This window comes from Ammospiza caudacuta, chromosome 7 (assembly GCF_027887145.1).
Source record: "Ammospiza caudacuta isolate bAmmCau1 chromosome 7, bAmmCau1.pri, whole genome shotgun sequence".
Taxonomy (NCBI): domain Eukaryota; kingdom Metazoa; phylum Chordata; class Aves; order Passeriformes; family Passerellidae; genus Ammospiza; species Ammospiza caudacuta.
In genome coordinates this window covers 48054388-48080785 of record NC_080599.1, presented here as the reverse complement: position 1 = coordinate 48080785, position 26398 = coordinate 48054388, and the positions used below count along the sequence as shown (strand labels likewise).

Here is a 26398-nt window from a genome sequence, read left to right as displayed (position 1 = left end):
CGTGGATCAAACAATTCCGGTTAAAATCCCAGCTAGGATGAGATGAGGAGCACACGGGGCTCCCTAGAAATGGGAAATTAGAGTTAAACACAGGAACAGGCCATGCAGTAGGTTTGGTTTATTCTCATTTCTTCCACTGCTACAGGGTGGGATTTTTGGGGTGTCAGGGTTGGGATTTATGGTCCTGGTGGGTCCCTCCCTCAGGAAATTCCATGGTACAGTTTATCAGAATGGTTTTGCTGAACGAATTAAATGATGCATGTAAAAAATTGTGGAAAAAATGGCAACTGAGAGCGTCCCTGCTGTTGGATATTTCCACGCATCCCTTTGGCTCCTCGCAGCACACTGAAAGGAAAGGTTTGGCCAATGTCAGGGCCACTGCAGCTGCTCCCTGTGAGCAGAGCAGGGCCCTGGGGAGATCCCTGCCCTGGCAATGAGGGTTTTGTGCTCCCCAGCTCTGTCCCAGGCCCTGCCTCTGCCGCTGGGATTTTGCATTGAGAGCTTTGCAGTGAGGGATTGCTCTGCTCCCCCAGCCTGTGTAAATCCTGTAATTACAGACCAGAAGGGTTCCGTGGGCTGCCACAGCCTCTCATCATCCCGAGGAACAGTTGGCTTTACAAAGCAAGATCTGGGAAAAATCTCACTTCTGACCTTTAAAACAATGACAATGAATTCGGCCTGAAGTGTCCGTCAAGGGACTAGAGGAAAAATTCAGTTGTAGCAGAAAATGGATTTTAACTAAATGTCAAATAAAATTTTATTGGAAGCCCTGGTGATACTTTAGATTAATGGCTTAAAGCGTTTGAGTGGCTGCAGGAAGGAGCTGGGGTGATGCTTCTGGAGAGGGAGGAGAGAAAAGGAGAATTATTGCACTCAGGCTGCAGCAGGGGCCGAGGGGGAGCAGAGCATCCTCATCTGGAGCTCAGGAAAAATAAATAAATGCAGAGGTGACACCTGGGGACACGGCCAGGTGCATCCAGGGGCTCAGAGGCACTTCCCAACCCAAATGAACCTGTGGAGATTAATGCAGGGACTCAGAGGGGCTGTCAGTGACCCCCTGGATGTGCTCCTTGCTCCCAACACCATCCAACCCCACTCTGGACATTTCCACCGTCCCAGATGTGGGATTCTGTGCCCTGGGGATGCACAGACACAGCAGGGGCTGGGGAGGGAGAGCACAGGCTCCAAAGGGCTCAGAAATCCTGTTGGATGTGAAGGGAGCAAGCCCAGTGCTCATGTAAATCAAAGTGACTCTGACCAAGGGGAGGAAATGATGAGGAGACTCCATGGGTATTTTAGAAGGCTAATTAATTACTTTATTATACTATACTATATACATTTCATCTAAACTGGGTCTGCCCAGCACTCACTCTGCACACACTGCCCAGAATCTCCCAACACACACACACAGCTGGCCCTGATAGCCAAGGAAATAAAACACCACCACTGGATAAACAACCTCCACATTGCATTCTGCTTTGGCACAGCACAGTGATAAGAATTGTGTTTTCCCTTTCTCAGAGAACGTGGATCTCAGAAATGCTTGGGAAGAGCTGTGCCTTGCTTTTCTCTGTGAAGAGAAATGTGGCAGCAAGGGCTGGCAGGGGCTGAGGTGTGCCCAGAGGAGGTTCAGTGCCCAGGGCACACAGGTACAGGTGTGCACAGGTGTACACACACCACAGGTGCAGCGCAGCCCTCCCAGCAAACCCAGCCTGGCTCCACCAAGCCAGGAGAAATCTGAGAGCCCCGTGGTGTTGGTATTCTGCCCACAGCTCCTCTCCTCCCTCTGCCTCATCTGCACTTGCTAATTCCTGCCCGTTCTGGCTGTAATTCCCAGCGGCACTAATGAGGCTCCCGGGCAGGCAGCGCATCTCCCATCCAGCACTAAATTATATTAACCAAGCATATTTAGAATATTCTCAAATTGTTTGTCAAAGCTGCTGCTAAAAGATAAGGAACTGAAATCTCTGAATACAAATGACTCAATGTAGACTAATTCCAGGATATGATCATGATTTACATCAACACAGCCTCGACTCGCATGAGGTCGGATTCAATTTTTCTGAACAAGAGATAAATTGAACCTTTCGTAGGAATAAAAATAAAATGCATTTCAAGGTGATTTTTAAACTTAGTCCGTAAATTATTGGCCCAGAATCTTTATTGTGCATGTTTAACTTGCAGTCATTATGTAAATGCTGGCGTTCTGTAAATATTCATTACACAGCCCCATTATGTAAATCCAGCAAATCTCCCCACTCAGCGTAACAGCGCCGGGCTGCGGGTTGTAATCTCCAAATCTGTATTGTTGAAATGTCACCCGAATAAATTGCAGGTATTACTTATTTTGTTCTGACATTTCCCAGCAAAGTGCAGCATCGATAGTTTAGCGATGGAGGCAGAACGTTAAAGGATGGAGCTCTGCCAGGGCAGAACTTCAGCTCTGCCGTGTCCCACCAAAGCCCGGTGCGGAGCACTGCTGCTCTTTGAGGGAGGGATTGAGCAAAGCCTCCCCAAATCCCGAGCAGCAAACCCGGCCCTGTCAGAGCCCCCTGCCCCTGGCAGAGAGGAGAAGGGCTCTGCTGGAGTGCCGGTGCTTCAAACCTGCATTTCCAGCCTGCAAATCCCCAGCTGACAGGAATTATTATCGGATTTCCAGGGCTTTGCCTGTGTACAGAGGGCCAACCCTTCAAATGCTCCCTCTCCTGCTTACAGATGGCTTTAAAGCTGGAAGTTTTAGAAGGAAGTTTCTGGCTTGGTTCTTTTTTCTTGCTGACTCCCAAGCAGGGAGCAGGTATTGCTGGGGAGGATGTTGGTGTTGTTTTCCCCCAGACCAGATCAATTGTGCACTGTGGATCCCTGAGCAGAGAGGAGCTGCTCTGCCCCCTTCAAAATATTAATATTAAATTAGTATTTTAATTTAACATTAAAAAGGAAAAATGTTAGGCACACGAGCACACCTTTGGAGGAAGCTCTGGTCAGCTGGAGGCATGGATGAGCAATATGCCCTGGAAAACACCCAAAACCTGCATTCCCTGGGATGTGGGACTGTGACAGTGCTCACAGGGGTGCCAGGATGAGGGAAGAGACGAGGATCTGACTCCATGGTCCAGAAGGCTGATTGATTATTTTATTATATATTACATTAAAACTATACTAAAAGAATAGAAGAAAGGATTTCATCAGAAGGCTGGCTAAGATAAGAATAGAAAAAGAAAGAATGATAACAAAGGTTTGTGTCTCGGCTCTCTGTCCAAGCCAGCTGACTGTGATTGGCCATTAATTAGAAACAACCCCATGAGCCCAATCCCAGATGCACCTGTTGCATCCCACAGCAGCAGATAACCATTGTTTGCATTTTGTTCCTGAGGCCTCCCAGCTTCTCAGGAGGAACAATCCCAAGGAAAGGATTTTCCATAAAGGTTGTCTGTGACAGTGGGATGGCTCAGGTGGCCTTGGCTCCCCAGCAGCCCTTGCTGGGAGCAGTGGCATTCATGGGGCACTGCTGGTGGCCTGCCTGGGTCAGCCCTCCTGCAGCCTCTCGGGGAGCTCAGGGTTTTTATGAGTGTTTGATAAGAATTTCATGGCCCGCTGCTTATCCTGGAGGGATTGTTCAGCTGGTGAAGGCATGGCTTGTCATTAAATCAATGGTGCCTGCTATCCAACACGGGCATTAATTAACAGCTTAAAGACAGCAGAGCCCCCAGTAGACACGGCTGGGTGGGATTCCTCCCTTTGCCTTTGGATCAGCAATAAAATCACTCCCAACACGACCTCCCAAGCCGCAGCTCTGTGTGGAAAAGGCCACGTCCTCTGGGCTCAGCTGTGGGGATTTTGGCCTTTTCCTTTTAACGGGACTGGTGGGCACCGGCCTCGGGAGGGTTGGCATCAGGCTCCAGTTTAGTGACACCCAGAGCCACTGCTCTGGGGAGGTGACGTTCCCCTGCAGCTGGGGTGTCCCTCCAAAAGGGCCCTTTCTACCAGGACATTGCAGACCTTTGAGCATCCCTTCAGGAACAATTGAAGGCATTCCTAGAAATCCTCTGGCCTTCTTGAAATCCTTTACAGAATTCTCTTTAAATACACTTGTCGGGAGAAGAATACTCCAGCCAAGATGGTCAAATAATTGGGGCTTTGTGGAGGAACTGAGGGACAAGAGTGAGATCAAAATCTTAGTGAGACACAAACTAAAACTGCCTAAAAGCGTGGCGCAGAAATGAGCAGGATCTTTTTCTTTTTTGACAGTTTTATGATAAATGGGAAGCATTTCTTGCTTTTCAATAAAAGCAGATGAACTCATTAATAACTAATAGAATGCAATGAAAATGAGAGTTTTAAATGCAGGCTGAGCTTATTCCCACAGATATCAGCTCATTTTTACCTGAGAAATGTTGCACTTTTGAAGGAGCAGCGTGTGGGTCTCAGGAGATATGTCCAGAGCTCCAATTATCAGAGCCAACCCAACCCAACGTTTCCCCTCTTTCCAGAGGCAGCCAAGCCCAGGCTTGTGCAGATGCACCAATAATTCACCCTTGATAGCCAGGACGTAACAGCTCTGCCTTGTCCCCACTGCCCTCGTGGGTTGCTCCCCAAGGCACAGCTATTAACAGCAAATTAAAGGCTTTCAGGCTGGGAGAACACTTCCAGCAAGGCTTTTAAACCCTCAGACCTATAATTTCCAGCACCTGTGGTGGTGGCTGCTGTGAGAGCTATGCTGCAGTAATGATGGCACTGATCTTTTTGGGGTTTGTGGTGTGGTGAGCACCTTGTGAGGAACCCAAACCTGAAAATTGGCCATGGAGAGGCTGTGAGCACAGCTGGGAGCAGGAGCAGCTCCAGGTGAGGGACACCAAACACTCCCTGCCAGGTGGGAATAGTAGGGGCTGGGATTTCGGGAGCTGGGGAAGCGCCTCTGCCCTTGTCAGGGGGGAACAGATGTGTTCTGGGACAATTCCTGATGGGTTCCAGTGTCCCTGGAACAATTTCTGATGGTTCCAGTGTCCCTGGAGCTGGGTCAGTGTACTGGGACAATTCCTGATGGGTTCCAGTGTCCCTGGAACAATTCCTGATGGGTTCCAGTGTTCTGGAACAATTTCCAGTGGGTTCCACTGTTCCTGGAGCTGGGTCAGTGTACTGGGACAATTCCTGATGGGTTCCAGTGTCCCTGGAACAATTTCTGATGGTTCCAGTGTCCCTGGAGCTGGGTCAGTGTACTGGGACAATTCCTGATGGGTTCCAGTGTCCCTGGAACAATTTCTGATGGTTCCAGTGTCCCTGGAGCTGGGTCAGTGTACTGGGACAATTCCTGATGGGTTCCAGGGTCCCTGGAACAATTCCTGATGGGTTCCAGTGTCCCTGGAACAATTCCTGATGGGTTCCACTGTTCCTGGAGCTGGGTCAGTGTACTGGGACAATTCCTGATGGGCTCCAGTGTCCCTGGAACAATTCCTGATGGGTTCCAATGTTCCTGGAACAATTCCCAGTGGGTTCCAGCTGAGCTGGGCCAGTGCTCCTGGCTGTGAACAATTCCCAGGGTGCTCCAGCCTGGCCTGGGACACTTCTGGGGCAGCCAGCTCTGTTCTGTGGCACCCATCAGGTGCAAATTACCCTGCTGTGTCTCAGGGCTGTTGAGCTTCTCTGTGGAGCTGGGTCAGGAGAGAGCCTCTGGCCAGCCCCAGGAGTCTGGGGCCGTCACCTGCCCTTGGAGCCGGGGCTGCTGCAGTGGCCGAGCGTGTCAAACTCTGGCTGCTGTGCACACGTTGGGTTTCAGGGGCTGAGTGCCCGGCCTGCAGTAACCTCCTCCTGTGGCTATCTCATTGCAGCCAAGCCCTTTGAGAGCGGGCAGTACCTGGACATCTACGGCATCACCAGGGACCAGGCTGGCGAGTACGAGTGCAGCGCGGAGAACGACGTCTCGGTGCCCGACGTGAGGAAAGTCAAAGTCACGGTCAACTGTAAGTGCTGCCGTGTGTCATTGCCTCCGCGCGGTGCACAAGGAGAGGCTGCAGCAGGCTGGAGCTGCTGGCCTGGTCACAGCGGCTGAGGGGGCTCTGCTCTGTCACCCGGGTGGCACCAAGCGAGACTGTCACTCTGGGTGATGATCCGAGCAGCTGCTGGTGGCTGCTCTGCATGTTGGGCTGGGCCCTCTCTGGTTTTTCTTGTGATGACGATGCTGTTAGTGCTGTGAGGAGAGGAGAAGCTCTGCCTGGGTCCCTGGATGGGGCCTGATCCCCGTGGAGTGGGAGCTGTTCCCTGAGAAGGGACAGAGGGACCCTGCTGTGGGGACCTGCTGGGTGCTGGTGCCACCAGCAGCTCTGACCTGCTGGGATCTCCACACCAGGGAGGTGCTCTCAGCTTGGGTCTGAGTCTGATGGAGCACTCAGCATGATATGAAATGTTCTTTTTCCCTCCGACATGTGAGAAAACTCAGGCACGACGATGTGAATACTTTCTCTTGCTTGTTCTGACAGTTTTCTTTGGTTAACCTCAATTACCCAGCGTGTGATTTGTTTCTGGTTTTGGAGTCGCTGTGGCGCTTTATTGGTCACAAATATGAGATGTCAGCGTTGTGTCTCCCCCAGAGGCCCCGTCCCAGCTGCTGTGAGAGCAAAGCCCCTCATGCCCTGTCACTGTGGGGCCAGTGCTGTCACCTGTGCATTCCCTGCTGCCCACACTGCTCTGGTTCATGGGACCAGGGCTCCTGGGGCACGGGGGACAGTGCAGTGACACTTCAGGAGGAGCTGGATGGTGCTCCAGGGCTCCTTGGGCACAGGGGACAGTGCAGTAGAGTTTCATTTCCACAACAAACTGGTTAGAGCAAGGCTCTGCCCCCAGAAATTCCATCCTTTTATTTGGTGCCTGTGGATGGATGTGGGTCAGTGGTGGCTTTGGCAGTGCTGGGGGAAGCTTGGACTTGATGTCTTGGGGGGCTTTACCAACCTAAGCAAATTCTGTGAGTTCTTTTCCTCTGCTGCTGCTCTCACCCACCCCTGGTGCCATTCTGTGACTGCATTCCTGCTGCCAGCCCATGATGGTACTCCTGGTGCCATTCAATTATTGTGCTCCTGGTGCCATTCCATGACTATTCCTGGTGCCATTCCATGGTTGCATTCCTGGTGCCATCCCAGGGCTCCCCTCCTGGTGCAGGGAGCTGTTGGCACCTGGATGCTCTTGGCGCACAGAGGCTGCTCAGTCACCCAGGCAGGGACACAAAATGCCCAGCTGTAAATGACTCTGTGAATTTCAGGTTTCTGGGCTGGGCAGCTTCCAGCCCTGCACAAACACGGAGCTCCTGGCACACGTGGTGCCTCTAATGGCTCACAGGGGGTGCATTACACTGCCCCATACACCAGCAGCTGCATTTTCTACTCAGTTTGTGTCTGTCCTCCCTAATTTCCCTTGGAAGAAGGGTGGCCTGAGAATCTGCCTGAATCCCAAATGTCTGGGGGAGGCAGAAAAGGAGAGGAGCCATTGGAGCTGCTGGTTGGTGCTGAAGGAATGCTCCACCAAACCAAGTTAAAATAGATAAGATGTAATCCAATTTCGTTTCACAAGTAAATCCTATTAGCATTTTCTATTACATTTTGCAAAGCAAATACTGATTTATAGATTATAATATTGAACCCTGCTTTGAATGAACCAGTGTGTGGATTTAATGTGTCATCTGAAAGCTGGTCTGAAACTCTCCAGGTGCTGCTGTCACTGTGCTCGTTCTCTCCTGCTCTATTACTGTCATGCTTGAAAAAATATCAAAGGCAGCTGCTAAATCCTAGAATTTCCACTAGAGCTGAGGCCACAGCGAGGGGATGAGGAATGGGATGTGTGCCTCAGGAAACTGGCATTTATTTGCATTTATTTCAAAGTGTCAGCTGTCTAAATAAATAGAAAATGTGGGTTTACAGCGGAGTGGCATTGCAGAATTCCCTTTTGTTAGGATAATCCATGTTAAGGGTCAGTTTGCCTGTAATTGTACCTTGGACAGCTCTGTTGCAGCCGGAGCTGTCAGACTTGACTGAATCAAGATCTAGCGGTGGCTTTGGGGAGGGAAAGGATGTTCCTGGGTGGTTTTGTCCAGTTTTCAGGGTACATTTTCCATTTCCCTGGGTGATTTTGGGGTTCTCAGCTCCGGCTGTGTGTCCCTGAGCCCTGCCCAGCAGAGCAGGTGGGAGCAGAGCAGAGCAGGGCTTGGCACAGCCCGTGCCCACCTGAAGGCACTCTGAGCCCAGACCCAGCTGCAGTTCTGGGCTGGCCCGCTCCATCCCTGGGATCCTGCTGGCCCAGCTGCTCTCCTCACTGTGCTGCAGGTGCTCTGCCACCCCTGTCACAGCATTTCCAGGGCTGTGCCTGGCACTCCCTGCCTGCCTGGGACTGCTTCACCCTGGCAAAGCTGTGCTGCCTGCCCAGGACTCACCTGCAGCCCTGCATTTGCTTAATGCAGCCTTTTAGGGAGTTTCTGAAGCTCATTGAGCTGATTTAGCTCAAATCAGTTTGGTTTATCCAGGTATTCACTGCGTTGTTCTTGCCTTGTCCTAACCTGGGGCACAAACCAAAGGGTTCGGTCACTGGGTTGGTGAAATCCTGTGTTTGGAATGATTATGGAAATGCTCTCAGGAAAAGTTTGTGGGGGTGTTCTGTGCAGGGCTCAGGGCTGACCATGATCCCATGGATCCCTCAGCTCAGCAGATTCTGCGATTTACCCCTTCCCTTTTCATGCACGTGCTTTGTGTCCAGCAAATCACCTCAGTTTGGGTTTTGGGAGCTTCATTCCCAACCTCATCGGGTTTTCCTGTGCCTCTGGAGCCTGGGGCTGTGTGCTGGGAGCCGGTTCCTCATTCCCTGGCATGTCCCAGCCCTTCCAGGAGCTCTCAGCCAGCCCGGTGGGGTTCGGGGGTCTGTTACAGAGGCAGGTCCTGAGCCCTTCCCGTGGGATGCTTGGATCGATCAGGGATTGCTCTGGGATGCTTTGATCGATCAGGGATTGCTCTGGGATGCTTTGATTGATCAGGAATTTCTCTGGGATGCTTTGATTGATCAGGAATTTCTCTGGGATGCTTGGATAAGGCATTTCTGGCAGTGGGGTTTTGCTGGTGCAGGGATGTGTGAGTTCTCATTAGGAATTTTAAGTGGGGTGTTTGTTTTCGCTTGGCCAGGCCGGGCTGTGCTGAACAGCTCCCCTCATTAGCATTTCTCCCCTCATTAGCATTTCTCCCCTCATTAGCATTTCTTCGAAGGCTCCTCGCTGTTGCTATGGTGCTTTGCATAACATTATGGATAATGCTGCGATTTTACTTTGAAATCAGGCATCCCGTATGAGCCACGCCGGCCTAATTAAATCTGTAACCTTAAATCTCCTGGGGAAAAGCCCTGCAGGACCTGGGGCTTGCTGGGCTGCCAGTCCCTTGGACATGGCACTGAGACTTTGCCCAGGAGGTGTGCCCCATTCCTGACTCGGGACCAGCATTTCCTGGGCAGGGTCTTGAGTTTGGATCCAAGAAGGAAAATTGCCTCGGTTAAATTATTAAGTGTGAAGGCAAAGCCCACATATTTTCTGGAGGTCTCAGTCCTCCTCTGCTTTGGCACCAAGTATAAAATTGCTCTGAGCAATTTAATTTTAATTCCCGCTTTATTAAAAGAGAGGGGAGGAGGAGGAGGCTTCTCTTGAAGCAGAAATCAAGAACTCTGATTATTTCTGGTTTTAATGGCTCCTGATTTGCTGCTCCATGTTTACATCGCCGATTTTGGGGTTTGGGGTTTGGGGTTAAGGTCAGTCCTGGCTTCAGGAGCCAAGCCTCACTGCCAGGGGTTTTGCTGCTTCCCCAGGGCCCAGCAGCACTCCAGAGGGGAATGAGTGGCACTGGGGGCACTGAGTGGCACTGGGGGCTCCTGGCACTCTGCTCGTGGCTGGTGCTCTCCATGGGGCAGAGCAGGGGCTCAGTGCCCGGTGGGGTTTGCCCTGCTCTGGGGTGTGTGGATGCTGCTGGGCACATGCCCAGGCACCAGCCCTGCCCCTGCCCGTGCCAGCTGTGCCAGGGCGCGGCCCCAGCCTGCCTTGGGCGCACACAGGCTCTGGGGTGCTGTGGGAAGGCAGCTGAGAGGGCTTGCCCCTGTGTTTGGGGTTCTGTCCTGGGTGCAGCAGCCCTGGGCAGTGCAGTGCCCTCCCTGCTGCTCGTCCCGCCCAAAAACATCTTCAGGAGAGCACAGCTGGAGCTGGGCTGCTGCTCTGAGTGGGGACAGGGGTGGCTCCTGCATGGGACAGTGCCAACCCGGTGACACATTGCTGGGGACAGTGGCACTGTGCAGTGCCAACCCGGTGACACATTGCTGGGGACAGAGGATGGCTCCTGCATGGGACAGTGGCACCATAGCCAGGCTGGGAGGGCTGTGGCTGTGCAGGTTTTTCTGGAATGGCTGTGGCTGTGCAGGCTCTCCTGTGGCTGTGCAGGTTCTCCTGTGGCTGTGCAGGTTCTCCTGTGGCCGTGCAGGTGTTTTTGGGGTGGCTGTGGCTGTGCAGGTGGTTTTGGGATGGCTGTGGCCGTGCAGGCTCTCCTGTGGCTGTGCAGGTTCTCCTGTGGCCGTGCAGGTGTTTTTGGGGTGGCTGTGGCTGTGCAGGTGTTTTGGGGATGGCTGTGGCTGTGCAGGCTCTCCTGTGGCCGTGCAGGCTCTCCTGGAAGGCTGTGTGTTCTCCTCTCAGCCCAGCAAAGCTCCTGGCTCACTCCTGCTCCACACCACCCTGATTGTGCAGATGGGACCCTGTGCAGCTGCTCCACCCTGAGAGCTCACACTGGAGGCCCTGCTGCAGTTAGAGAGTGTGGGGACACCTTTCCTGCAGCACATCCCACCCAGCTGGAGCAGGGAATCACCAGGGGCTGTGTCTGTGGGCACAGGCTGGGGGCACTGAGCTGCCCACTGGGCTGAGGGAGGGGAGGGGGCAGCACAGCCCCGGGGTAAATTCAGGCTGTGTGTGTTTAAATCAAGGCCAGCAGGGCTGGGTCTGGCTGCAGCCCCAGCCAAGGGCTGCCAGCAGAATATTTCAGGTGAAACCAGTGCAAATAACAGGCTTGGGTTGTTGGTTTTTTACATAAGATAAAGGTCTTTGGAGAATTCCTGCAATCCTATAAATTGGAGATTTTGTTAATGCACAATGTCATCAGTTGAAGTTTTTATTTTTTCTTTTTGCTTTTTGGGTTTTGTCTTGTTATTTTTGGTCACCATTAGGACTAAATTGTTATTTAGCTCATTTGCAAGCTGGCCTCATTGCTGAAAACCTATGTGAGCTGTGTGATGTGCTATCTCATAGCAACACAATGGAAAACAGCTCACACCAATTCGATGAGAGCTGCTCTGGCAATTAAAGTCACCTCAATTGCTTGGTGAGGAGCAATGCTGCTGCTTTGAAGAAAACATTTCCCTCAACTGGTGGGGAAGGAAGTGTCCTATAAAGCAGTGGTTGCCATTTAATGTCCTTCAGGTGCTTTTATTAACATTTCAGGAGTCAGATTAAAACAGTCATTCAGGTTTGGGACTGGAGTGCAGTTTGGCCCTTGAATTCCCATTGATTTCTTTGGGGGGATGGTTTGTGCAGGGGTTCTGCCAGCTCTGGGTGGCTCCTGCAGGCCCCTGCGGATCCCTGCAGATCCCCTGCCCATCCCTGCTCGTGTGGCAGGGCTGCTGCTGCTGCTGCTGCTGTCCCTGCTGGGCAGGGGCACTGCGCTGGCACAGCTCCTCGCAGGGGTTTGGCAGAGCCCCAGGAGCTGCAGGGTCAGGGCTCACATCTCCTGAAACATGAGGAGATGGTTTGCACCTGCCTGAGAAACCTCTGCTGCTCTGCCAGGAGGTGTTGGTTGGGAGCCAGCGGTGCCAGGGTGGGACAGGTGTGCCAGGACAGCGAGGGCTGCTGTCCTCAGAGTGCCAGGACCTCTGATGCCTTGAGAGCATCACCATCTCAAAGTTACAGGCACAAAGTGGGGATTTATTAAATAAAGGCCTTCAAAGGACACACCTTGGGCAGTGCAAGGGCCAGGCCACGGCTACACCCAAGATCGACCCCAAGTCAGGAGTTTTCACACTTGTAAAAGTTTTATTCCATTTCCATGTTGGGGTTCACTGTCCAATCCCAGCTCCAGGTTCTGCAGTCCCACCCCCCCAGTTTGCTCTCCCTCATTCCCTGTTTGCACTTTTTGGGGCTGGAGCTGCAGTGTTGTCCTTGGTTCTGGGCTGGAAAAGGATTGTTCTGTGTGCCTGAGGAGAGGGAAAGGATTGTTGTGTGTGCCTGAGCTGTGAGGAGAGCTGCTGACATTTATATGGAGTTCAGAGTCACACAGCAATGCAGGGCAGAGTCTGGGAAATGTGGAACACCTCAAAGGCAGCTGGGGCAGGGTGGGCTGGGTATCAGGGAATGTTCCCCATGGAAAGGGGGGTCGGGCACTGGCAGAGGTTTGCAGTGCCCATCTCTGGAGGTGCCTTCAGAGCTCTGGGCTGGGGACAGGGCACAGCTGGGACTCGGTGACTTTGGAGATCATTCCCCACCTGATTCTGTGAGATGATGGAGCAGCCATGAGACACTGCCCCAAAATGGGTGGAAAATACTGTAATCAGTGTATTGCTGGTTTTTACAAAGACACCTTGTGAAGCTTTCAGGCCATGGCTGGTGAAAGTGTGGCACCAGCCCCTGGATCTGTGGGCAGGACAATGCACAGAAGGGTTTTTGGGAGGTTTTATCTGCTGCCCTGCTCTTGCTGTCACTTTAAAGCTAAAGGAAGGTTCCAGTGGGGCTCTGGACACCTCTGTACATCTGAGTCTGCTGGAGCCCCTCCTGGGGGCAGCAGGAATGAGCTCCTGTGACCGTGTTCACGGGGTTCTTGGGTTGGGGAAGAGATGAGGATCTGACTCCATGGTTCAGAAGGCTGAGTCATTATTTTATGATATATATTACATTAAAACTATACTAAAAGAATAGAAGAAAGGATTTCATCAGAAGGCTGGCTAAGAATAGAATAGCAAAGAATGATAACAAAGGTTTGTGGCTCAGACTCTCTGTCCGAGCCAGCTGACTGTGATTGGCCATTAATTAGAAACAACCCCATGAGACCAATCCCAGATGCACCTGTTGCATCCCACAGCAGCAGATAACCATTGTTTGCATTTTGTTCCTGAGGCCTCCCAGCTTCTCAGGAGGAACAATCCCAAGGAAAGGATTTTCCATAAAAGCTGTCTGTGCCAGTGCTCCCCCCAGGGCTTTGGCCCCCTGAAGGCTCTGTGTGCAGCTCCCCCCATCCCAGAGGTGCTGGGGTCCCATTTGGGGGTCCCATCTGGGGGCTGTGGAGCCCCCAGGGCTGGGCAGGGGTTCCCTGGCAGCCAGCCCTGCCTGCAGCAGGTGGGATCGGTGCCTTTCCCCCTGCCAGACCCGGCCTCCAGGTGATCCCACTTTAACCACCAGTGAAAATACAGCCCTGGAAATTGAGCCTTTAATGGAAATGAGTCATCTCCAAAGAGCTGCTGCGTTGGAAGCAGCAATTTGGAGCAGAGCTGTGTTAGACTCCGGGCTAGAGCCAAAATTAATGGAGAGCTCTCCAGCTTCCAGGAGTGTTCCCCTGCCCAGATCACTCTTCAGCAAAAAACAATTACTTAAAATATTTCCTAATAGTCAACAGAGTGCAGAGCAATATTTCTGCCTGTGATTGCATTGTGCCTGGCTGCTGTGGGGCCAGGCTGAGGGCTCCTGTCCCTTGTAGAGCTTTGAGGTGATGGTCAGAGGGGTCTGAGAGCAGCTGCTGGGGCCACAAAAAGCCAGGTCTGAGCAGTGTCAGCCCAGTGCAACTTCCCATCCCTTGATATTTTATTTTTCATGGTTTTTTTTTTCCCAGTAATTGCAGTTTGAAATGGCTCTGCACTAGGAATGTGCTGTAAAGTCATTATTACGGCCTGATTTTTCCTGGGGTTCAAGTACCTGCTGTGGTGGCAAAGGTGTGGTGGAGGCAGCAGATGGGAGCCACAGGAGCTTTGAGAAGTCCCCTCTTGCTTTTATGGTTTAAAACAAAGCTGTGCTAAGAATAGCAAAGAATGATAACAAAGGTTTGTGTCTCGGCTCTGTGTCCGAGCCAGCTGACTGTGATTGGCCATTAATCAGAAACAACCCCATGAGCCCAATCCCAGATGCACCTGTTGCATCCCACAGCAGCAGATAACCATTGTTTGCATTTTGTTCCTGAGGCCTCGCAGCTTCTCAGGAGGAACAATCCTTAGGAAAGGACTTTCCATAAAAGCTGTCTGTGACACCACAGACCCTACCTAGCATGAAATCCTTCCTGCTCTCAGAGAGCCCCTGAGGCTGTGGCCGTGTCCCTGTCACCTCCCTGTCCCTGTCACCTCCCTGCAGAGCTGGGGAGTGCAGCCCAGCCCTCCCTCTATGCAAACTGAACTCCTTTTAATACAGAGCGAGAGCTTCGAGACCTTTCATGGCTCCCTCTCATTCTTCATGAGCTACATATGTACATCAGCTCCAACACTCTGTCAGGGAACAGGGGTTTTCAATCAAAAAGACTGTCAGGAAAGCTGATTCACTAACAAGAAAGCTGTCAAGCTGTGACAGCTGCTGTCTTTGCAACCCCAAACAATCTGTTCAGTGCTAACTGTGACTTATGCTTGCATTTATTATCGGCAGTAATGAGTGCTGGCCTCGGCAGCAGCGCTGGCCTCACCTGGCTGCCTGGGATGCAATCTCAGCGAGCTGGATGGGAGCCCTGTGCTGCCCAAAGCTCTGCCTCTGCTCCTGAGCTCTACCCAAACCCAGTGCAGCCCTGTCCTTGCTTTAGTAGCTCAGCGTGGGTCTGGGGGTTCCACCACTGCTGGGAGATAACGAGGGTGGGATTCCTCATTTCCCCCTTTGTGCTCAGTAATGGATTTCCGTTTAAACACAACGTGTTTATCCACAGAAACCAGTGAAGAAATTTGGGCTGGTGCTTATTATCCCAGCACCTCAGAGACCCCAAAATTCCCAGCAAGGGAAGGGAAGATCCTGAGGGCTTAGGCATGTGCTGCTGTCCAGGCGTCAGCACTCACCCTGTCAGCTTCTAAAATGAGAAAAGAGCGAGAGCACCTTGACATGTCCCTCAAGCAAAGTCTTCCAGCTCAGTCTCACCATCCCCTGCTCTGCTTTGCTGCAGCTCTGGCTGATTGCTGCCAGCCTGGCCATGGCAGAGCGGGGCTGGAGCTGGTTCCTCCTCCCTGCCATGCTGCATGCTCAGTGCTGCATCCCATCCCAGCAAATCCCCTCCTGCAGCTCTGCTGGGCCAAATTCCCTCTGTCCCCTGCACCTGGGGAGCTCCAGCTGCGCCCAGAGCTGCCTGGCCCTGCAGCAGGAGGTTTGCTGTGGGCAACCAGTGTGTGGGGCACTTCTGGGAGCCCCATGCTCACTGTGACCCCAGGTGTGATCCCAATAAATCCATCAGGGAGCTGCAGGGTGAGCACAGGTGTGTGCTGGTGGCTGTGCTGGGTTTGGGGGGCGCAGCCAGGCCCCAGCTGGGTGTTTGGGGCTGGGGGACCCCAGCTGGGTCCCTGTCCCATGAAGGTGCCCTGGGCTGGTTTGTGCCATGGCAGGGGCACTGTGCAGGGGGACCCCAGCAGTGTCCCTATGCCCAGGAAGGTGCCCCTGGGGTGGTTTGGCCGTGGGGCTGCAGCAGGGCTCTGCCTGCATTCCCGCCCTACCCTCAGGGACTTGGCTCCTTGCTTCCCAGCTTTCTTTGCTTGGAAAGCCACCAGCTTGCTGCAGTTCATCTTCTCCTCAGCTTTGCTGCCGAAAGATGCGCTCAGTAATTCCTGGAAGCCGTTGGAGGCCGTTGCTTGTACCTTCCCTGGAGGGAAGGAGGGAGGGCAGCAGCCGAGGCAGGGCCTGGTGCGGGTTCCCAGCCAGGCCCAGGGCCAGCTCTCCCTGCAGGCTGGCACAGCTCTGTGGCACTGTCCTGTCCCTGCCCCTCAGTGCCGCTCTGATGTTTTCCACCCACATACCAATCACCTGTGGGCTATGAGCTTTGTGCCCAGCCCCTCAGAGAGGTTTCCTGTCCAAACCCAGAAATGGCTCAGCAGGCAGGGATTTGGGGGCTCCAGTGCAATCCATGAGCTGGACTGAGGGAGGAGATGTGACATCCCTGTGACATCCCTGTGACATCCCAGATCCCACCAGGGAATGCCTGAGGCTGCTCTCTCCTGAGGGGATGGCACAATTGTTCAGTTAATCCATGAGGGGATGGCACCATTGTTCAATTAATCCACCTTGAAAGCGGTGGGAAAGGCAAAGCTGAAGGAAGGCACATTTAGATTTATTGGGGACATGGGAAGGGATTCCTGGCTGGGATGGCATTCCCAGAGCAGCTGTGGCTGCCCCTGGATCCCTGGCAGTGCCCAAGGCCAGACTGGACATTGGGAGATGTCCGTGCCATGGCAGGGGTGGGAATGGGATGGGATTTAAGCTCTCTCCCAACCCAAACCGGCCTGGTATTCAGCGAAAAGCTCAAAAGAGCCCCTGTGTTCTATCCAGAACTGAATTCTTACCCCATCTCCTGTGTTTGCTTGTACAATGTATGGAAATGTGTGTGTCAGGATGGCAGTGAGTCCAGATGCTGATAAGTGATGGAGAAAAGCTGGAATAAATCAGCCTGCAACTTGCTGAGCCCAGTGGTTGTTCCAGCCGTGTCTCTCCAATGTTTCTGCACGGCAGAGAAGGTTCTGACATGAGGAGCCATTATGGAACCACTCCATTAATCTGGGCAGAGGGAGGGCTGCTGCGCTGAATAAATTAGAAAAAATTAAATAATACAGAGTGTTGAAAGCCCATCTTAATTATTTAAAGTACAAGTAATGCTGTCTGGCTTGTTACTGCGTTGGTAAAACACTCGGAGGGTGCGTATACAGAAAAGAATATATTTGAATATCGCTGATATCTGTTCTTCTGAGCACAAAACACATCTCAAAAAACCTGCTCTCTTACCTGGAATTTTTTATCTTAACACCCTGGAAAGCAATTTCACTAACAAAAGATGGCATTAGGATGCCAAATTAAAAGCTGATGAAAACAGGGAAAATAAAAGATCTTTTTTTTTTCTTGACATTTACAATTAATGCCACAGATATGTTGGTTTAATCAGACAATATGGGGGCTCAAAAGGTGAAATTGGAAGTTTCCAGCGCTGAATGCTCGTGTAAAAGTTAATAAATTCAGCTCGTAATCATTATGCACATGCTAGTTATAATAATTTACTGTCCATACCAAATCTTTATAAGCATTGTAATTAAATATAAAATGCACATTAGAATTATAATGAGTAATTAGGGCAACATAACTAATGTGCCTAAAAGTCCCGAAGCTCATTAAAATGTTAAAAGAGGAAACCTGCTGGGGCTGGAGCATTCCCTGTGCCCGGGAATGCCATGGGTCTGACTCTCCCTTTAGACACTTGGAAGCACAATGGAGATAGTTGGGATGGGACCATGTCCAGCAGGTCTTTGGGCTGGTTTTGATTGCATGGCCTGGGAATGCCATGGGTCTGACTCTTCCTTTAGACCTTTGGAAGCAGAATGGAGATAGTTGGGATGGGACCAGGTCCAACAGGTCTTTGGGCTGGTTTGGAGCAGAACCTCAGGGGCTAAGTTTGGGTTTCCATGCAAAGGTGTTGGGGAGATGCAGAGTGAGAACCAGGGGCTGGTTGGGTTGGGAGAGACCCTAAATCCCATCTCATCCCACCCCAGTCATGGCAGGGACCCCGTCCATAGCCCAGGTCCCGTTCAGCCTGGCCTGGGCACTGCTCTGTGTGGGGTGACACCTGTGTGGGTCCCAGGTGTGACACCGAGCCCTTGGGGACACCTGGCACCAGCTCTGGGGCGTGCTGAGCCCAGCTCTTCTCCCTGCTGTCAGAGCCCAGAACACCTGTGGGTTTGATTATGACTCATGGAGCAAGTTACCAGCTTTGTATGAGGACCTGAAAGCCACAGAAGTTTAAGTAGTGTAATAATAAAATTATCACTGGGTGAAAAAGTAGATTTTGGGGTTTTTAGAATAAGAGTTTTGGGGACAAGATGGAGGGACTTGGGTGTGTCCAGCCTTTCTTCTCCTTCTTCTCTACCTCCATTTTCTGCAGTGATGTTGGCACTTTTGGATTGGTTTAGAGTAGAAGCTCACTGTCTAACATAGGTGATTGGAAAATTTGTAATTATAAATATGTCATACATAGTTTGTAGTATAAAGAGATAACACCACCCCGGGGGCAGTCAGTATGCCTGGAATTGTCCAGCTGGACGGACCTCAGCAGGGCAGGAGAAAAATTTTTATAGATAAGATACAATAAACAACTCTGAGAGCGAGAAATGAAGAGCTCCGACTCATTCTTTGACCGTGCGGGCGAAACAGAGACTGTTCTTGTGTCTCAGGGCTGCAATAAACTGCAGCCTTCGAGCCCCTGCCACCCTCCTGCCCAGCCCCTGCTGTGGGGTGCACAGATCTGTGTTTTGGGGACAGCAAATGTGAGCTGTGGCCAGCAGCAGTGCCTGCCTGCCGTGTCGCAGGGACAGACAGACGTGCAGGACATGGGGATGCTCTGCACGGCTCCAGCCCCCACCCCAAAAGCCTTTCCCAGCAAGGCACTTAGAGCCCGCGGGGAAATCGCTACCCAGCAGTTCCTGTAACTCATTTCCAAGGCAGGAATTGGGCTTGGTTTGAAGTGCCCTGCTCGGCAGGGATGAGCCACGGGAGGGGATTGAACAAGGAGCCACTGTGGGGACAGAAACCTCCGGATCTGAGTCACAGGAGCCGGCGCTGCCGACAGACGCGGATAATCGCATTTTCCCTCTGTCATTTTATTTAACCGTTATTTAGCGGACCCAGAAATGACAAATACATTTTAAATTATTAGTTTTACGCCAGTTAAGATCCCTGTTAGGTTTCATTGCGGTGTCTCTCTCGGCCGTTGATTTGTCTGGGTAACACTGCCCTGGGAGATGTGGGGGGCTGGCACCCCTTCCCTCCTCCTGCAGCCTCCCTCAGCCTTCCCTTCCAGCCTTCCTCCCTCCTGCTGCCCATCCCTGAGCCAGGGTGTGATTTCCTCGCTGGTGTTTATTGCTGTTTGTGCTGGGTGCCAGCAGGAATCAATCCCTCCTTCACACCTGCCATGGAGATGCTCCAGCTGTGGGGTGTGAGGGAGGGCTGGAGCTGGGGTCTCGCTGCTCCCACTCCTCCCTTCGGCCCCAGCTTCTCTTTAACCACATTTCTGCTCCCTGTGTTTGTCTCTGCCCGTTCAGGGCAGCCCTGGGCAGGTGAGCAGCAGGTCTGGGTGTGGGATCTCACCTGCAGCTGCTCAGGCTTGCAGGGCTGATGGATTTCTGGCTCCTTAATTAGAGCTCCAGGAGCACAGCTGCACCCCACAGTTTGTCTTTGGAGTAAAAGCCATAAAATAAGCTGACAGTGATAAATCCGGGAGACGGTGGCTCCAGCAATCTCCGCTTTGTGTTTCCATGCCTGTACTAACCAGGGATTTCCTGGAGCAGGGAACATTGATTTCCATTCTTGTTCCGAACAAACAGGAGCTGAAATCCTCCTCAAAGGGAGATCTGAGAAAATTTCCTCCTCAAAAGTTTTCCAGTAGTTTCCAAGCCAGCAGCAGAGTCTGGAATTGTTATTTGGAGCTGGGCTGCAGCTGGCATCCCCATCCCAGCTGCCCATGAAGCAGCAGAAAGCTGCAGGGCTTTATGCACCAGCTCATCCTGAAACACATTGTCAGGGATGTTCTGCCTTTGTGTAAAGAACAGCCAGCCAAGCAAGACAGAAATATCCCCAAAACAGCAAGGGGAAGGTGAGCAGGCCCGGGGGGAAGCAGAAGGTGGTGCCTCTGAGGAACTGGGCTTGGGACGTGACTCAGGCCTTCCTCATCCCTTATTGCTCCTCCAGGGGTCACATCTTTGACACAGCCTGGGGAAGGAGTGGGAATGTTTCACCCGTCCCTGTTGATTTTATGGAATGACAAAAACAATCTGTATTTCTTCTTATGCAGATTATGAAGGAGTCACGCAAATTGCTTATACATGTATTATCCCCTTCAATCGTTGATGTTCCCGGGTGAAAGCTAATGGATTTATGGATTGGTTTGCTGCAGTCATTGCATGAGGAGGCTGGAGGCAAGGGCTGAGAGGCTTGTGAGGGAGGATGGAGGAGGGAGCAGCAGCCCTGCTTTAGCCCCAGGTGAAACTCCCCCTCCCAGTCAGGTTAAAATCAGGGGTTGTGCTGAGGGCTGTGTTTGCTGTGCCTGGCCATGGCAGCTGTGTTCCCAGCAGATTCCCTTCCTGCAGAGTGGGACAGATCCTGCTGGGAGGGGACACTGGCTGTCACTGCCCTGAGGGTCACAGAGAACATCCCCACCTGTGTCAGTGACCTCCTCCCAAGGAATGGCTAACGCAGGGGGATTTGGGCACAGGAGCCTTTGCAGAGCTGGATGCGGGCACTGCCACGGTAAAGCACACAAAGGAAAATCCCTCAGAAGGGTCTGGGATGATCCACAGAGGATTTGGCAAAGCAGAAGGCAGTGCAAAGGACAGGGATGCAGAGATAAGGCTGCACAAGGGCTTAGCGGTGCTCAGTCGTTGAGTGTTTCAGATTTACAAAGCGATTTGGTGGGGTAACAAATCAGTTTACTGTAATTACAGCAAAGCTCAGCTACAGAGCTGGGATAGCTGCACCGATCCATAATCAACTCACACTCAGGTAAAACCTGGTGTGCACCTGTTTCCAGGTGTGGAAATAGCCTCTCCAAGATTCCCTGTGCCTCAGTGAGACATTCCCATCCCATCCCTTGGGGTTTGCACCTGGAGGAGGTGGGGATGGGTCGGGGTCACTCAGCCCTGCTGCTCTGGGGCTGAAGGTGTTCCTGTGGCCACCACCAAGCTCCATCCAAGCCAGCACCTCCTGGGCTTCTTCCCAGCTTTTCTGAGAGCTCCTGGCTGGCCAGGCTCGGCTGGGGTGGTCCCAGGACCCCTCAGCCCTCAGTGGTTCAGCTCCTGGATCCGGGCTGGGGGAGCAGCACCACACAACGTGAGGGGAGCAGAGCGAGGCAGGCAGAGCTCCAGGGGCCCATAAACACCTTAGAGCAACATCTGGAGAGCTGCTCGGGAAAAAATAAACAGATTTTTATTTATAAGTGATGTGGTTTGGTTTTTACAGCGTTTTGATGATGCACATAAATTATTGTTTAAAACCAGAGGATGTAAAAAGTTCCAGGAGGAGGCAGTTGTTGCCTTTGATAATCTCTTTCCTGAGGAATTTGCTGTGTTTTATTTTCAGCTGGTGGTTCCTTCTGCAGGCAACTGGAAAACCTGACAATTGCTTTTCATCTTTATTTGTGTCTGTAGTTCTAAGCTCAAAAAGTTTATTCCTATTTACGGTGTTTACTATTTAAAAAGACAAAATGTACTTACTGAAACAACTCAACATGTGGCGGAATGATGGGAAAATCACTTTTCTCTGATATTTGTGGTTGGCTCATCACTTTGGAGGTTCACTCTGTTAGTTGGAGACCTCAGAGGTTTGGGGGTGTGTGCAGCCGATCCAGGAGATCAGGGACCTGTCAGTGACAGGGTCCCCCAGTTCTGGGGGCTCCTGTGCCTTTTGCAGTGCTCAGGGTTTAAACCCTGATGGCTAATTAAAGAATAATATGGCTTGTGTTTGGGGACTGACAAGCAGCATTTGCAGGACTGCATTGCTGTGTCTCCACGTCTCAGCTGGGTTCCCACACCATGCACACGGAGCAGGATGAGCAGAGTGGGATGTGCAGAGTGGGATGTGCAGAGTGGGATGTGCAGTGTGGGATGTGCAGTGTGTACCAGAGCAGGATGAGCAGTGTGGGATGTGCGGTGTGATGCAGGGTAAGATGTTCAGTGTGGGATGTTCAGTGTGGGATGTGCAGTGTGGGATGTGCAATGTGCACCAGAGCAGGATGAGCAGTGTGGGATGTGCAGTGTGGGATGTGCAGTGTGGGATGTGCAGTGTGGGATGTGCAGCGTGCACCAGGCACACACAGCAGGATGAGCAGTGTGGGATGTGCAGTGTGGGATGTGCAGTGTGCACCAGGCACACACAGCAGGATGAGCAGTGTGGGAGGTGCAGCGTGTGCCAGGCACACACAGCAGGATGAGCACTGTGGGATGTGCAGTGTGGGATGTGCAGTGTGGGATGTGCAGTGTGGGATGTGCAGCATGTGCCAGGCACACACAGCAGGATGAGCACTGTGGGATGTGCAGTGTGGGATGTGCAGTGTGGGATGTGCAGTGTGCACCAGGCACACACAGCAGGATGAGCAATGTGGGATGTGCAGTGTGGGATGTGCAGTGTGGGATGTGCAGTGTGGGATGTGCAGTGTGCACCAGGCACACACAGCAGGATGAGCAGTGTGGGAGGTGCAGCGTGTGCCAGGCACACACAGCAGGATGAGCAGTGTGGGATGTGCAGTGTGGGATGTGCAGCGTGCACCAGGCACACACAGCAGGATGAGCAGTGTGGGATGTGCAGTGTGCACCAGGCACACACAGCAGGATGAGCAGTGTGGGATGTGCAGTGTGCACCAGGCACACACAGCAGGATGAGCAGTGTGGGATGTGCAGTGTGCACCAGGCACACGCAGCAGGATGAGCAGAGTGGGATCTTTTCCCTCTGCGGATGCACACAGTGCTGCCACGTGCCTCAGGCTGGAGCGAAGCCCCTGGAGGGGCCGAGAGGAGCAGCGGCGTTGGGTGACCTGCCTGTCCAGATGCCAATGTCCATCTCTTTCACAATTCTTATTTTGCAGTTGTCCCCACAATTCAGGAACTTAAATCCAGCGGTGTGATGCTTGGAGGGAACGGCCTGATCCGGTGCGAAGGTGCAGGAGTGCCTGCCCCGGACTTTGTGTGGTACAAAGGAGAGAGGAAGTAAGTAGCCCCTGCTCGCCCACCCCTCGTGTGCCAGGGCTGCTGCCAGGCTGGGGCTGCCCGGGGGCCCATTCCAGCACCTTCCCGGCCCCAGCAGCAGTGCTTGGAGCTCGTACCAGTGTGCCTGGTACACACTGCTTGGTGCTGGAGCTGCCCCGTGGCTCCTGTTGTGGCAGAGGGGAAATGGCACAGCCTGACATCCAAAGGAGCTGCAGGAGCTGCAGCCTTTGGAGGGTGACAGCCAGAAAAGCACTGGGAAAAGCTGCAAAGAGGATTTCTGTTTAATTTGCCGTCCTCACCTTTGAGAGCAAGGCTTTGAGGCAGGGTGAGCGGTGCCCTGGTTGTGCTCCCTGGGGTGAGCCCTGCAGGTCGCTGCAGCCAAGGGGTCAGGGGGGCTCTGAGCCCTAAAGCCTGGCCTGTGTTCTGGGTTTGTGGGGCCCTTCTGGGTCAGCAGCAGCACCTCTGCAGAGCCCCTGTGTTCCCAAGGCAGCTCATTAAACAGGAAGGTGTTTGCTTTCCAGCAGGACATTTTACAGGCTCCTGGGCCTTTGCAGGAGCTCGTTCCTCTTGGGCTCGCAGGCTGCAGAAGCAGGTGGATATTGTCCCTTGGAGCTGGGGAGCTTCAGGAATTTCCCAGCCTCCAAGCGCTGGGTTTGTCAGCTCGAACATCCCATTAAACCTGGAGCTGGCAGGAGAATATTAATGACCCTTTTTCACAGAAAGCCATCTGTCAGCTCCCTCCTCAGCTGCTCCCCTCCTGCAGCACGAGCTGCTGTCCTCCTCCCTCCGCTGAGCCATGGCATCCCACCGTGTCCTGCAGCTTCTCTGCAGCTGATCTTCCCTGTAAGGACAGGAGTGTTTCTCTGTGCTGGTGAGATCCATCTGCACCCCATTTCCGTGGCTGTGCTGCTGTGCCCATCCCAGGGCCATTGCAGCACAAACACCCTTTCTGTGGGAGCATTTCAGGGCAGGTGGGCACTCCAGGTTCAGTTAGCAGCTCCCAGCATGCTGATCACCTTTCTGTTTGTAGCTCTGCTCAAACTCCTCCCTGCTGAGCACATCCATGGCAGCAGCAGGAGAGGCCAAGCAGAGCATTTCAGGGCACCCAGGTGTGCATTTCAGGGCACCAGGCTGTGCATTTCAGGGTACCAGGCTGTGCATTTCAGGGCACCCAGGTGTGCATTTCAGGGCACCAGGCTGTGCATTTCAGGGCACCCAGGTGTGCATTTCAGGACACCCAGGTGTGCATTTCAGGGCACCCAGGTGTGCATTTCAGGGCACCCAGGTGTGCATTTCAGGGCACCAGGCTGTGCATTTCAGGGCACCCAGGTGTGCATTTCAGGGCACCCAGGCCGTGCATTTCAGGGCACCAGGCTGTGCATTTCAGGGCACCCAGGTGTGCATTTCAGGGCACCAGGCTGTGCATTTCAGGGCACCCAGGCCGTGCATTTCAGGGCACCAGGCTGTGCATTTCAGGGCACCCAGGTGTGCATTTCAGGGCACCCAGGCCGTGCATTTCAGGGCACCCAGGTGTGCATTTCAGGGCACCAGGCTGTGCATTTCAGGGCACCCAGGCCATGCATTTCAGGGCACCCAGGTGTGCATTTCAGGGCACCCAGGCCGTGCATTTCAGGACACCAGGCTGTGCATTTCAGGACACCCAGGTGTGCATTTCAGGGCACCCAGGTGTGCATTTCAGGACACCCAGGTGTGCATTTCAGGGCACCAGGCTGTGCATTTCAGGGCACCAGGCCGTGCATTTCAGGGCACCCAGGTGTGCATTTCAGGGCACCCCAGGCTGTGCCTCTGCTCCTGTGCTGGTGGAGTTTCACCTCTGCAGGAAATCTCTGTGCTGCTGGCTCCTGCTGCTCAAATCCTGGGTTCAGTCTAGTGCTCCATCCTTTCAGGAACTGGGCTCTGGGGATCCTTGGGGTCCCTTCCAGCTCAGGGCATCCTGTGAGCTCCTGCTGGGGATCTCTGAGCCCCATCCCTTGCAGGAAAGGGGCAAATACCCAGTGTCACTGTAGGACATGAAAGAACACAAGCACACACGGCTGCTCTCAAGGTGAAGGAAAAGGGAAGTTTAATTTCTGACTCCAACATTTATAGATTTCCAGAAGTGACAGCGGATTGGAGGGTGTCACCTCTCCAATGACACTGGACAAACCAACAGTCCATCAGATTTCTCCTGCTCCATAAAGGAATGCAAAACAATGAGTTATTTACAGAAAGCGTGTGAGAAAGTTCACAACAAAGAATATAAACATCAGAAGGCTTAGAAAATCTTAAAAAACCAGGGTGACAACCCAGAGGTGGTTCTTTGCTGGTTTTGGATCCAATGTCTCCCTCTGCCTCTGGATGATGGGCAGCCAGCTCAGGATGGACCTTGGCTAGCTCAGGGTGAGCCATGGCCAGCTCAGGCACTGCTTTCAGCTCTCGGAGAGCATCTCCATTACCCTGCAGATAATTTCCAGCTGTGCTCCACAGCTGAATTTGCTCCCTGGGAGTGCACACCCTGCTGGATTCTCGGCTAACACAATAGAGAGGATCCCATTTATGTCAGATGCTCTGGGGCTGGGACTTCTCTTTGTTAGAAATCGGGATGGATTGTTCAATAAATTAGCAGTGGGAGTTAGCCCTGCAATCATAAGTGTGTGTGCAGTGCCTGAAACAAGGCTTTTGGGGGTGGAAATTGCATTGTTGTTACTGAGATTAATGTGAATCCAAAAGCACCATTCCCAGGCTCCAGGGACCACCTCATCATAAAATACCCATTAAAGCTAAACACAGAGGCAGTAACAGACTGCACTGAGTTAAAGTTATTGCTCTTTGACGCAGGGAGGGCTGGTTCTGCTAATCACTGCCTTCCCAGGAGCTCTGTTCAGCAAATTCCCACAGGAGCTGGTGCACAGGGTGGGGAGAGCTGGAGAAAATTTGGGAGAGAAGTTAATAAATCATCTCAAAACTGTCCTAGAAACATCACATGGTTGGGTTGGAGGGGATCTTGAAGTTGATTCCATTCCAGCCCCCTTCCTCTGTGCCAGGGGGCTCCAGGGTGGATCCGGGGGCACTTCCAGGGATGGGTGTCAGGAATGTGTGTGGCTTTGGAGATTGCTGGGGATCCCCTGTGCAGAGCACCATGGCTTCACTGTGCCACCTCTGAACCCAGGCTGTGTGCTGGGCTTGCAGGAATTAGAGCTCAGGCATTAAACAGCCACAGGGAAGAAGCCCAGAAGTCACCTAAATGAAATATTAAAGTATTCATTCCCTTTTCCCTCTCAAAGCAAACAAGGCTTACATGTGGAATGACAAAGCTCACTATCAGGGTTCCATCAATTACAGCACGGTGCAGGTGCTCTGGGATGGAGGCAGAGGCAGGGCCTGGGGCTGGCACTGGGGGAGCTGGGGATGCCAGGGGCCCATCCCTGCCATGAGGAGGGGCTGGCACTGCCCTGGGTAC

The 26398-nt window shown here is 52.7% G+C and overlaps 1 protein-coding gene across 2 annotated transcripts in view; it reads left to right on the top strand.

The window, feature by feature from the left end:
* Nucleotides 1-26398, top strand: part of NEGR1 (neuronal growth regulator 1) — a 154513-nt gene that overhangs the window by 83699 nt on the left and 44416 nt on the right. Inside the window, exons 4-5 of one of the 2 annotated variants that reach the window (XM_058808341.1) lie at nt 5823-5954; nt 22818-22938. In XM_058808341.1, coding sequence (XP_058664324.1) covers nt 5823-5954; nt 22818-22938 — 253 coding nt within the window. The remainder of the gene's footprint in view (nt 1-5822; nt 5955-22817; nt 22939-26398) is intronic. The other variant, XM_058808342.1, reaches the window with a different exon arrangement.